This window comes from Emys orbicularis, chromosome 22 (genome assembly GCF_028017835.1).
Source record: "Emys orbicularis isolate rEmyOrb1 chromosome 22, rEmyOrb1.hap1, whole genome shotgun sequence".
In the NCBI taxonomy this organism is placed as follows: Eukaryota; Metazoa; Chordata; order Testudines; family Emydidae; genus Emys; species Emys orbicularis.
The window spans coordinates 11,487,129-11,500,774 of NC_088704.1; the positions used below are offsets into that span (position 1 = coordinate 11,487,129).

At 50.1% G+C, this 13,646-nt stretch overlaps 1 protein-coding gene across 1 annotated transcript; it reads right to left on the bottom strand.

Annotated features, from left to right (window-relative positions):
* Positions 1–1,538: 1,538 nt before the first annotated feature.
* Positions 1,539–9,850, bottom strand: DRAXIN (dorsal inhibitory axon guidance protein). Its single transcript, XM_065421459.1, has 7 exons — positions 9,753–9,850; positions 8,627–9,108; positions 6,153–6,340; positions 5,216–5,327; positions 4,058–4,147; positions 3,644–3,733; positions 1,539–1,651 (listed from the first exon to the last, which is right to left on the bottom strand). Exons 1-7 carry the CDS (start codon positions 9,848–9,850, stop codon positions 1,539–1,541), a joined length of 1,173 nt encoding a protein of 390 aa, XP_065277531.1.
* Positions 9,851–13,646: the final 3,796 nt, after the last annotated feature.

Consider the following 13,646-nt stretch of genomic DNA (forward strand, 5'->3'; position numbering starts at 1 on the left):
AAAACTCCTAAAAATAATAATTAAAAAACCCACACTCCAAAGGAGAACCAAATGAGTGAGAGCTGCAGGCTGGGACATTTAGCTTCAGCCCGTCCCAACCAGCTTGTCCTCCGTGGGAGAGAGAGGGAGGGATGGGGAAGGGACAGCCTCAGGAACTCACAGTCTGCAAACTGCAGTGGGAACCAAAACAGGGCATGGCCTTGTGGCTAGGTGAGCCTTGTTCCAGCCTTGGCTGCTGGTTGAAGAAAAGCAAAATCAGCATCTCCCTGTGCCCCAATGCCGCGGTGCTGACTCCAGGGACAGACCCTCTGGCTAACTGCACCAGCCCCCAGTGGAGTCCTCTTGCCAAGAGCCCCCTCATAAACCTGCCTGGTCACTCAGATCAGAGTGCATGCCGAGTGGCTGGTCCTCTGAAAGGGAGCTTGCTGGCTGGCACCCCTTGCCAACAGCACAGTGCACCTGAGGGTCTGAAAAGTGGGTCACCAACATGAATGAACTGAAGGAGGGAGGGAGACATCTCCATTGTACAGAAGGGGAAACAGAGGCACAGAGCGGTAGAGTGACTCACCCTGGCCCCACAGCGAGTCTCTGGCAAAGCGAAGAGCAGAGCTAAGATCCAGTGACTCATCACCTACACATTTAGGGCCAGATCCTCAGGTGGTGCAAAATGGGCCAAACTCCCCTGAAGTCAATGGAGCAGCAGCCACGTACACCAGCTGAGGTTCAGGTTCTTATCTTCCAAATTACCCCACACAGACACTGAAGTGTGGGTTCTGGACAGAGTCACCAGTGAAGGCAGGTGTTTGTTTAGTGAGTGGCAAGCAGTATCACTAAAGCACTGCTTAGTCGTGCGTCACTGCCCCACAATCCTAGGTAGAGAAGAAAGAATCTGACTGGCTGTGGGCGATAAGCCATAGGGAAAGCAAGAATTTCAGGTCTGCAGAGAATGGGCATGTCCCATGCAATGGTCCGGTTCAGGATATTCAATTTCCTGGTCATCTTCTCTGATCTCCCATATAGGTTTCAAGCAGGAGAGAACAAGGACACCCGCCCACCTGTCCCAGAACCCAGGAATCCTAGGGGACCTCCTCCCAGTCTTCTCACAAGAAATAACCAAGGCGAAAGGCTTAAGCCCTGGCTTCCATTCGACCTAAAGGAGGCAACTTTAGCTGCAGTGAGAAGAGAGTCTTGTATTCTCTTTCCCTCTCAGCAGAGACAATATAAGGCCCCTTTCCCCTGTTTCAGAGGTTCTCAACTCCAGGGTCGTGAACTGGTGTCAGGGGGCCACAATCACTCTGCTAAATGGGAGAGGGGGGTCCCAGCGAGATGGGAGAGATGTCCGGGGGGGCGGTCCTGGGATAGAAAAGGTGGAGAACAACTACCCTCATCTCATCACCAGAATCAGTCTTGTTGGGGCCCTGCCCGGTCAGAGCCTGCAGCTTCAATCATTTGGTAGATATTTTCCCACCCCTCCCCACTGCTAGTTATAAATAACTCGTCCCTGACCCTCCAGGCTGGAAATGAATCTCTGTCCCCTTCTACACGTTAATGAACGATCCCTGATCACCGCTGGCTGACTCCGGCTCCACACAACGCCCTTTCCGCCGGGTCACTCTTCGGTTCCGGTGAAATTTGGCGTAGCAACGTAGCCCTGCACAGAAGACACAGATGATGAGTGTGAGATGGTCTAACTGCTCTGGGGAGTAATCTGGGTGTACGTGTGCGCACGCACGCACACACACTCACACACACACACGGAATTGTGCTGGAGTCTGCGTGTGTGCTGGTGAATACAGCTTTCAAGGAATTAGGCCGGTCCTCATCTTACAGTAGGGGAAGCGGAGGCAAGCTCAGCAGTGAGGACATGTGACTCATGGTGACACACAGAGTCAATGGCAGAACCCCCACAATGGGGACTGTCCCATGAACATAACGTTGGGTGAGACATTTGGACCAGTATGGCAGAGAAGTCCCATCACCTGCGTTGGACCTTACAGGGCTTATTGTTTTCTTGTCTCTTATATTAGATGCTATTTAGCTCACTGATCAAAGGTGACGTCTGTACGTCTATGGCTGAGATTTCATTGGTGCAGACAGAGTGTTTCACGGGCTCTTCAGAAATTCCACAGGCAACAATACGGAAAATCCATAGGAAGTTTTGCTTGGTCTCCCCCAATTACTTCCTATTACCGTCTAAGCGATCTCTCCACTGGGAAATTACGGCTAATGTGTGGCTATGATAGCAGCAATGGTCGGGGAGCTCCCCTTGCTACTTTATCTCTCTTAAACTTCAGGAGAGGAGATAGAGGCTTCTGACAGCGTTGACTGACGACCCGATCCAAAGCCCACCAAAGTCCATAGGAGTCTTTCCATTGACTTCTATGGGTTTTGGATCAGGTCCTAAAGTGTAGGGAATATGTGATGCTGGTTGATGTAGCCTTTGGTGAAGAAGTAATATATGTATACTAGGAAAGCAGCCTCTGTTTTAAAAAGATACCAATGAACAGCCTTCCTAATAAGGGTGTTTCACTCTGGGAATTTGCCCAGGTAACTCATCTGTCGCTGGGACTTGGCACATTTGTCTTTTGGTGCCTCTTCTTAGTTAGCCTCTTGTCAATCAGACACATGCTTTACAAACTAGGAAAGTATTTAGAATGTTGGGCCAGCAAGTGCAAATCCAGGGAGCTCCACTGAAGACAATGATGTACGGCTGGCCCTTGGTATTGCTGGAAGGCGCTGCATGGACAACCCTGGAGACAAGATCCCTCTTTTGCTCCACAGAGCAGGGACAGCACAGCTTCCCCTAGAGAGAGACCCTTTCAGGGGTGAGAGGGGACTTCAGTCTCCCTGGCTTCTGCAATGAGACAGCCAACAAAATTGCCTTTGAGTGATGGATTTTATGATGTGGGCAGTTGTCCACTGGGAACTGGACTGATGTCACAGGTCACTGAGAAGATGGCACTTGTATTTGGATACCACTGCTCTGAGCTGCATTCAGACCTGTCTACCAAAAGGGGAAAGGTTCTGCATTTCATTACCAATGCCCCCGGGCCATTCAGTTCCCCCATAAGAAAAACACATATGATCAGAGCTTCGCTCGACTCCAAATTTATCCTACCTCCGTATCTCATGGGATATCAATATACGATAAGGAATGCATACTTGTCATTAACGTAAGCAGCCTAAACATGAAACAGGGCCTGGGGCAGCCCCACTGGGATTTCCATAGGAGCATCCTCCTGAGGCCAATCTACCAAAGCATCATGTTTGAATAAGGTCCTGAGTCTAGAATATCCTGCTACCACGTACACCTCTGAGAAAAATCTGCCGAGAAAGTATATAGCACGGTGCATTTTCAAAGCCCCTTACAGCCATTAATGGATTATTGCTCACACTCCTCTGCTGAGACTGGTATGGAGGGATTAATTTCCCTACTTTGCAGGTGTGGAAATAGAGAGATTACATGACGTGACCATGGACATGCAGTAAGTTAATGGCAGAGACAAGATTAGAACTCAGGGGTCCCGGCTCTCAAACTGCTAGACCACACTGCCCCCTATAATCTCTGTAGCCAGCCACTGAACCAGCGATAAGAAGAAAACAAGGATGTGGGGGTCTCCCACCAGCGACGAGCTGAACTCACCTTGAGTGCACATGCAGTCGTCATAACATTTGTTATTAAGGCCTCGATTGTGCGGTTTGCAGAGATGCTCACGCAAGTCACAGCAGGATCCTGCCAACATAGCGAGCGAGCCATCAAGAGATGGTCAAAAGGAGAGAAAATGCAGTTGAATTATCTCCCCATCCGCACCTGCCTGGAGCAGGAATTCCTCCAGGTCACACCCCCAGTGCATTGTCGGAACATGGATGTTCACAGCGGACTCCACGTTCACCTCGGCACCCCACTCATTTCTCAAAATTAGGATAAGTTAGAGGGGGATGTCACCCCTCCCTCCCCCGACCCCAGCCACAGAATCCAGGCCTGGATTCCAAACACTCCAGAGTCTGCAACCAACTCTGCAATGAATGAATTTGTTTTTATGAGGTTGGTGCTCACCTGGGAGGCAGTCAAGGTGATGGTCACATGGCTCTCCTTCAGCTGCCATGGTTTCATTCCCACTGCTGGGGCTCTTACTACGGTGTTTCTCTAGGGAGAAGAGCAAATAGCTGATGGAATTCAATGGGGCAGTATCTTTTCCAGCAGCCTGAACCTTCCTGCGGACTGGGTTGGTGAAGTAGCAGCATTTCTTTAGCAGGCGCTAAGCTACTTTGACCTTCTCCCATGTTCCCTCTCACTAGTCCAAAGGACCAGCACTCCCACTGCTCATGGGGAACAGAAGGTCTTTGAAAGCTTCTAAGATCAGCACTCCTTCCTAGCGGTAGGCCCAGAACCAAACCATCCCTAGATCCAAACAGCCTCAAACTTTAGAGAAGTTCTGATCTGCATCCAAACTTCTACAGTTCAAGTCTCATCTCTGCTCCTCACAGGCTTCGTTGCTTATTGGAATCTCCCTCCGCCTGAACCTAACCCAAACCACATCTTCTGGACCAGCTCAGGGCAAATTGCTCCAGAACATGAAATACAAGTGGATAGAGGAAGGGTTTAGCGGGAGTCAAAAGAATCAGCCCCAGCTAATGGAGATAGTTATAAAAACAATACTTTCCATAGCTAGATTCGTGGAATAGCTCTTGAAAAACGATCACAGATTCCTTAGCCATTGGCACTAACACTGTTCTTTTTCCAGTTGAACCTGACAATACCAGATAAATCACTCGATACAGCAGAGATGTGGTTTGCTCAATATGGAGACTTGAACAGACTAGAGCCAGATGTGTGTCAGATAATAAAATAAAAGGAAGAAGTTGGCAAATCTATGTCTTATGCCATCCAAATGCCCTTTGTGGTAGACCAAGGGTTCAGCAGGTTTTGCATGGCAATAGAGAAATGTCTGTGATGGGTATTTGCACGGAAGCTTATAAAGCTAAAATGTGCATCCTCATCTTGACAAGCACAAAGTCTGGGTACAGCCATGGCAGGGGTGTGTTAGGTATAATCAGCTGCACAATCTAACCGATGCAATAAGACAACTTAAGCTTTTTGGCTGTCTCTCCTACTCCTTCCTTCACCCCCAAGTCTGTCCTCCAGTTTCCAGGATAGCTGGGAACCCCAAGCCTTAGAGGGATGGTGGAGGGTACAGGTATGTCCCATGGATACCTTTCTTCTTGGCAGATGGCCACATTTCTGGCTTGAGGTCTTCATAATCTGTCCAATCAAACAGAGCCATATCCAGGGTGGGCATCACGTCCCCATTTTGCCTGACACGGGCCTGCAGATGACAAGAAGCAAGGCAGTAAGTAGTATGCCCTTCTGTAGGGCCCCGCAGGCAAATGTCAGCGGGTACTTTAAGGACATTAACTCCCCAGAAGTGGGGATTTTTACCCCCATTTCACAGATTGTTCAGCATCGGCCTCACTGTTCCCATTGAAGCCAAGGATAAAACTCCTGGTCACCTCAACAGGAGCAGTTAGGTCAATGCTGTTTGCTTCTGAAAATCCTACCCTGTGGCGATAGAGCAAGTCAGTGGCAGAGCCCAGGACGAGGACTCCTGAGTTCCTGGCTTCTAGGCGCATCCTGGGTCCACTGGGACACGCTGTCTCTCCAGGCGAGCTCTCGTTCTATGCCAGGGCGCTTTTGGGAAACTGAGTGGCTAGCAGGGGTGAGGAGAGATGTCTCAATCAAAGGAGGTGAACTTCCTGAGTGAGGAGATGCTCTGGTGTCTCTGAGGAAAGGAGCTGCACTTTTTAGGAGAGCTTTTGCATCAGACAATACACCTGGAAAGCAGATGCCTGAAAGGGGCAGGAGGGCATTGTAGCTCATGGGGAAGTCTTGGGGTCTCACACTGGGTGGGGAGAGGGTGTTTTTCAGAAGAGAGCTGATCACTGTGAGGGAGATGGTGGCACCAAGCAGCTACCTGTCTCCTCTCCCAGGATCCTGCTGTCTCCAGGTGGGGATAGCCAGCCATCATCAGCCTCCATACCACCACCGAGCTTGACTTAGGACAGCTGAGCCCCTAACTCCCTTAGGTCACTTTGAAAATTCCAGCCAGCGGCAGTGGTGGAGAGTCCAGTGCGTTTAACAGCTGCACCTTTACCTGGGGCCGAAGGGATGCGGCTGGAAGAGCTGGTGGTTCCTCAGTAGAAGCCGCTGTCTCCAGCGTGGTGAAGAGGAGCACCGTGGGAGCCAGACCCGTGAATTCCTCCACCTGGAGGTTTTGAAACTGCCCCTCAACGTTTTCAGGCTTCTTATACAGCGAGCTTGGCCCAGGGTCAGGGCCTTTGCCTACAGAAGGTGACAAGGACAACAACTTCATCTTCCTCATCCCTTTCCTTGCTAGGGGCCACCGAATTTCCCATGGGGATAGTTACACCACAACACCACCTGCAGCCTTTAAATCTGGAGCCAGACATCAAATGCGTTTAGACCTTAAGGTGTGTGGGGTGGGGGAAGCAGTTCAAATCGGTCTCATTCCAAATCCATCTCTCCCAGGGGAAGTTCAGAAGGGGCTGACACAGACTTTTATTGATTATTAATCTGTATTGTGGAAGTGCCAACCCAACAGCCAATGATGCGTGGTGCTGTACAAACAGAACAAAATAATCTCTGCCCCGAAGAGCTTATCTGGGAATTCCATAGAAAGAAACAGGGCATGGCCACTGATTTAAAACTATATTGTGGGATTCAGCCAATGCTCGCTGGAGTCAATAGGAGTAGAGTAAGGCTGAGTGCTTTTGAGTAGCCCACTCTTAATTAGTAAGCTGTAACTGTTTAATTTGTAAGCTGTAACTGTTTAATTTAAATCAGGTTGAAACCAGTCTAGTTACGCCACCACAAACCACTGTGTGCACACACTTATTTCAGTTTGAGAGGAGTTCATTTTGGTTCTGTGTAAATCTGTTCCTAGTTGACTGTTTAAGATAAACTGAAGTAAGAGCGTCCACACAGCCCTTTGTACTAGTTTAACTAAATCCGTTTAAATTTACACCTTAAGCTAAATTTATGTCTACACAGGAAGATTGCAACAGTCTGGGAAAAATACTGCCTGAAACCAGCAATAGTGTTCTGTGTTCTCCTCCCTAGACCTTGTGTGAAGCAGTCAGTCCCATAAGAAAGCAACCAAGGGCTCTTTCTTTTAGGGAGGGCAGAAAGAGATTGAGGTGAGCCCTGGGAAATATCGGAGGCCAAATTCTCAGTTGGTGTAAATTGGCCTAGCTGCATTAGCTCTAATAGAGCGATGCTGATTTACACCAGCTGAAAAACTGGCCCCCAGAGTCATGCATATACACAGCTCGAACTGAGAAGCAAAGCAGCCCCCTTGTTAAATTAAAGCGACTTTTTAATTCTGTTAGTGTAATTTGGCACCTGCAAAATTTACATGTTTCACACAACTTTGCTAAATTGGCTTGACTGAAAATCGTGAGCATTCAAGTTTTGATGCAAAATAAATAAATAAATAAAAATAATGTGGATGAAAATTGTTGTATGTATGTATGTATGTATTCGTTTCCAATTCGGGTAACATTCCAAGGTCAAGATTGGAGGTTTTGAACATTGCTGAGATGTGTTTGTAAACTGGACCAGTTGAGGAAAAGCAACAACAATAAAAACCCCAAAGAAGGCCAAAACAACCCAACTGCCATGAAATTTCAGGGTTTCCTTCCCTCCCAAAATCAGATCATTTTTACAAAACAGCAATGAATTGTGACAACCTGAGATTTCAACGTTTTAACATTTTCTTGTGCATATTTTGTACATATGCCCACCCACCGGATCACACCAGCCACACACACTGCCCCCAGACACCTTCCCATGCTCCTCTACACACAAACACTGCCCATTCCCAATCACCCTCCTCCCTCACCCCCAGAACCCTGACACACTGCCCCTCCTCCCCACACAGCCCCTCCCTAACCACCTTCCCCCCCACACACTGCCCACAGACACCCTTCCATGTTCCTCTACACCTCTACACACACACACACACTGCCCATTTCCAATCACCCTCCTCCCTCACCCCCAGAACCTTGACACACTGCCCCTCCTCCCCACACAGCCCCTCCCTAACCACCTTCCCCCATACACACTGCCCTTCCCTCCCCCACTGCCCCTCCCCACCACACACTTCCCTTCCCTCCCACACTGCCCCTTCCCAGCCACCTTCCCCCTCACACACACACTGCCCCACCTCCCACACTGACCCTCCCAAGCCACCTTCCCTGCACACACACTGCCCCTCCCCACCACACACTGTCCTTCCCCCCCACACTGCCCCTCCCAAGCACCTTCCCCCCATACACTGCCCTTCCCCAGCCACCTTCCCCCCACGCACACTGCCCCTCCCCAGCAACCTTCCCCCCCACACTGCCCCTCCCCTGTACTGCCCTTCCCCAGCCACCTTCCCCCCCACACTGCCCCTCCTCAGCCACTGTCCCCCACACACACACACACACTGACCCCCCTCAGACACCTTCTGCACACACACTGCCCCTCCCCCCCACACACATACACTTCGCCCTCCGAAGCGGCCAGGAGACCTTGGTCCCTTTGAGTCCCTTAGGGTTCTGCTACCTCTGTGTTGTTTCAGCCTTTCCCTGCGGCTGTGCCGCCGGTGCTCCCGGTTCTGCTTCTTCCCCCTCTCCGACCCGGGGGACTGGTTCTCCCTCTCAGGATATGGGAACTCAAAGCCCAGAAACACGTCCTTCTGCTGCTTCAGGGCAGCTGGCCGCTGGATTGCTCCCTGGTCCTCCCCTGCTGGAGTCCCACTTGCCAGCCTGAGGGCCTCCTCTCCAGACACCTGCCCTCTGGAAGTCATGCCATGGGCCCTGTCCTTCTTGGCTCCACCATGCCTGCGGTGGTGCCCTGCTCGGGGCGGATGCTGCCACAGCTCCTGGTTTTGAAGGTTGTTGTTATTCTCTGGGATGTTTTTGTCCTGGGTGCCAGGGTCCAGGGAGCCCACTGGGCGGATGTCAGAGAGAACCAGGACACAGAAGAAAAAGAAAGGGGACAAGGAGCAGGAGGAAGATGCCATAATCCTGGGCGCCTTGCTGCACCTGAGATAAACATATAATCAACATCAAGCTCATCGAAGAGTCCAGGCCTTGTAGAGCCCACAAAACCCCCTTCTATCTGCCCTGCTCCCGTACCAGGATTGAGATCAGCCCTTTAAACACATCACACTCACTGGTCCCACAGCTGCACTCCAGCCTTGGGGGATTGTGTTTTTATCCCTTAATAGAACCACTCTGGATGTTCTTGTTAGCCATATAAAAGTCTCGGCCTGGTCTGAACCCTGCTAGGCTCTTGGCCTCCATGATATCATGTGGCAATGAGTTCCACAGGCCAACTGAGCATTATGCAAAATAAAATAATAATAAATAATAATAATAATAAAAAGCCTCTCCTTTTATCAGTTTGAAATCTTCTGCCTTTCAGTTTCATTGAATGTGGCTTTAATCCGAGGCTCTCAACATGCTTTACAAAGACTGCCAAGTGTTGTGATCCCCCTTTTGAGGAACGGGGAGACACCAAGAAATTAAGTGCTTTGGTCAACATCACAAACTGGCAGAGCTGGGAACAGAATCCAGGTGCTCTGATGCTCACTCCTGCCCTCTATGCCACACTGCTGACTTAAGAGGGTGAGCAGCAGAAGGAGGGTGCCCGGAAGGCAGTATCATCACATGCTGCATTTACTCACCCCGTCCCATGTCTCCTCCTGGCAAAGAGAATGCAATCCTTGCAGATCCTGCATTTAGCAAAACCTTGCATCAAGAAAAACAGCCAAAGGAAAGACATAGGTCGATCAATGAGCCTGTTACGTGGGGAAACACTGGCTCTGCAGTTGCATCTGTGATACAAAGAGTCTCCTGTCTGGGGAATGCTGACTTAACATGGATAAGGAGTGAGTTTGAGAATCAATGAGTAAAGGGGACATTCCAGGCTAGAGCCCCTGGGCCAGCACCTCAGCTGGCATAAATGGGCAGTTTTTTTGATGTCAGACAAACTGAGCGTCAGCCCAGCATTCCAAAACCAAACCTCACCAGATAGGAAGAGCCCTGACCTCTGGGGGAAGTTGGAGTCCAGAACCCACGTTGGCAGCTTAGCCCCACCTCTCATCTCTTGGGACACCAGGGGTCAATGACTATAACATGCAGGCAGGGCCAAGGAGCGCAGCAAACGAGGAGGGTCCTCGAGACTGGATGCACATGGCGCGCAGGGGGAGGCCAGGACTGAAGCAGTATGGAGTGGGAGGAAGGCCAAGATTCAGGACTGAATGAGAACACAGCGTGAAGAGGCTCAAGGCTGGCAATGAATGAGTCCCTCCTCCTTGGTTACCTCCTCCTATTCCAGCCTTGGTTACAGCAGCACGGGCAAGGCCTGCAGGGGAGGAGAGGTTCCAGTTTCATGTGCAAATGAAGGTCATTAATCAATGCTGATGCCTCCCTTTGATTTCGGACTAGCCCCCCTACCTTTCCCTTTTACCTCCTGCCATCCGAGGAGCTAGAGATGCGATCCTGGCTCCTACGGGCAATGGTGGGGCAGCCCAGCACCAGCTGTCCTGCTGGAGCTGCCTGCCAGGCAGGTTGGCGCTCTGGGCCTCCTCACGGCTGGCTTGCTTGAAATGAAAATGTCAGAACTGGAAGCAGCCGATGGCCTTGTAGGACAGGTGATTGGCTTGCGGCTGGGCTGCACCAGGGAAGCTAAAGCAAAGCAGGGTCTGAGTAAACCCTGGAAGTGTTCCATTGAAGGGTAGCCAGGCGGCAGACGAATGCTTCCAGTCATCTCTGTTGGACTGACAAGGGTGGGAGGGCTGTCTCGTGTGCTGAATAGGGGATTGGGACTGGGCTTCTGAGCTGCTGTTCTTGGGTTCTGTTCCCTGCTCTGCCACTCTGTGGCCTTGGGCAAGTCACTTCACCACTCCTTGCCTCAGTTTCCCCATCTGTGAAATGGGGTTACTGGCGTCAGGAGGCTTGTTAGGTCAGTAAAGCCATTTGAGATCCTTAGATGGAATGGCGAGGGCAAAATAATATATTAACTTATCTTTGTATTCAGATTTCTCATGTGGTTTCTTTACTGCTCAAGTTTCTGTTCTAAGACGGGTCTTCAGACCCTCATACAATCAATGTATGGACTTCACTGCCCTGATCATACACATCTTCTCTCATCTCTCCCCCCACCCCTCCAAAACCAATCTTTCCCCATTGAGAATACTTCTGAAGCCGTTCTAGTGCACCTATTGCCGTGGGACAGAGGTACCGTTATTACCATGGCACTGAGGAGGCTGGTCCCCCTGAGTCAGGGCAATACACGTTTGGCTAGAGCAATGGGAAGCCCAACCCCCGAGGACACTGACCGTCTCTAGAATTTAACTGCAGCTCTTCACCTCCTCTGCTGGGTTAGACCACAAAAAAGCTTCCAGGGCTAACGCTGGTCCTGGTGGACTCGGCTTAATATGAGACTGTAACAAAAACTATATCACAGAGGAAGAACTGTATATCTTTGGGGGTGCAGAGCTTGGCACCCCAACATCTTTCCTCCCCCCAATTCTCTTCACTTCTGATTAATTTCCCCCTGCTCCCAGGACAGTGACCAGATAGCAAATGTGAAAAATCAGGACACTTTTTCCCCCGGGGCAGGGAGGGGGTTGCCTATATAAGACAAAGCCACTGATATCAGGACCTCTGGTCACCCCAGCTGCCAGTGAGCACCTCCTAAGTACATGCCTGCAATGGCTAAACCTCAGCCCACTGCACAGCGGCCATTAACCCTTCACGTTCCAGGCAGCCTCTATGGATTGTCCGGCTAGAGTCAGCATGACAAGAAAGCAGAGGAAAGGGGAATAACTAGCATCTCCTTTGATGCCAGCCCCACCGCTGCTTCATGAAGCCAACCATAGGAGGCCTGAGATTCTCTTCCACAGTTAAGATGTTTTCCCTGAGTTTCAAACTATGACACAGATTCAGTGTAAATCCAGAGCGTCTCCCCTGAGGTCAGTGAAAGCTCCTCTGCATTCACACCTGCATTACCGAGAGCAGAATCTGGCCCTGAGACAGGATAGAGGAGTCCCACCCTGAGCCAATGGGCCAGCTCAGCTTTCTGAGGGTTAGCTCCCAGGAAAGCAGGACTTCTGTGTCAGGGAGATTCAGTGTGCGCGTGTTAGGAATCAAACTTTAATTAAACATGAAAGACATGAGTTAAAAGGACTCGCCAAATGCCCATTACTTGGTACTGATAGAATCTTTACCATTTGCACATTTTGCTGGGGATTTGTCATCAGCACATGAGGAAGAAAGGGAAGCCCTGGCTGCCAGGAGCAACTGATGTGCTCATAAGAAGGAATTCTTCAGTCCTCTAGTGAAAACCCTGTTTATTCATCCCCAGCAAGCTCTGTCACAGCCTTCCTACAGTTACTGTGTGTGGGTCTTTAGAGAGTGGAAGGAGGCAAACCCTTCCATACTTTTCCACTCCCACTGGGAAAAGCCCCCTCCCCTGGAAGTTCAGGCCTAAGCAGTGTTAGTGTAGACAGCACCTGTACCTTTATTTAGGGCTGCTAACGAACAAGGAAAGCCGCGTGTCTAAGCATTGCTTTGCGAGGCCCTGGAATATCTTATTTGCCGAGGGAAGTCATGCTACAAAACAGCATTTCATTTTGGTTCATGCAAAATCTAGAGTTACAACTTGGAATCCATTTAGCAAAGCATCTGCAGTTCCCAATCCAAGGCCAGTGAAACAATAAATATTGTTGAGCAAAAACAGTATCTCTGTGTCCAGAACATTTTCATCTTTTTTTTTTTTTTAATTAGAGCAAGTCAGTTGGATCTTGGCAACTCTGAATTCTAAGGACTGGGAACAGTGTCTCACCTTCTCATCCACAGGAGAAATGGGAGGGTGCCAAGCGGAAGGAACAGCAGGTGCCAAGAGTGGATTAAACAGGCGGCTCTTGCCTGGGCTACACATCACAATCACTAGTGCAGCCACGAGCCCTTTGCTTTCCACTTGAACATTACCCCAGCCACGTGTTCTTTTGGGGACCTGATGACAAAGAATCAGATGCAGAACCCCCCTGCGGGGCTAAATGCTACTGTGAACTTAAATGCAGCTCTTCACCAACTGGGAAAGTGCAGCGCACAGTCCCTGGACCTAGCAGCTGCCCTGAGGGCATGATACAGTTTGGAATCTTGCAGGGGCCAGAGTGCTGCCTCCACTCTGCACTAGATCTGTGGGCATGGGGAAGAGGGCACAGGTTTGCAATAATAATGCAGTTAATAAATACATTATATCATACAGCACCTGTCATCAGAGGAGCTAAGAAGTGTTTATGCTGCTGTCCTGCCTGCGTGGCTCTAAAGACAACAGCATACATTCGGGCCGCCCTGAGTTAATGGAACTGATGCTCCATTAAAGGGCAACTCCTACAATGCCCCTTGTCAACATGGGACTCCTCCATATAGTGCATCCTCTTCTGCATCACCCAGTCATATGCCCAGATCCGGATGCTACCTCTACTTCCCATCTCCCTAGGCCCAATCCTCTTTCCCTGCACAGTCTGCAAGTTCTCCCTTCCCATCTGCGGTATCCTTTGCTTTACACA

Coding starts and splice junctions, on each gene's coding strand:
- DRAXIN (XM_065421459.1), bottom strand. CDS start 9,850: ATGTCTTTCCTTTGGCTGTTTTTCTTGATGCAAGGTTTTGCTAAATGC. Junction 5,328..6,152: donor CCGCATCCCTTCGGCCCCAG/GTAAAGGTGCAG, acceptor TGTCATCTGCAG/GCCCGTGTCAGGCAAAATGG. Junction 4,148..5,215: donor GCCATCTGCCAAGAAGAAAG/GTATCCATGGGA, acceptor TCTTCTCCCTAG/AGAAACACCGTAGTAAGAGC.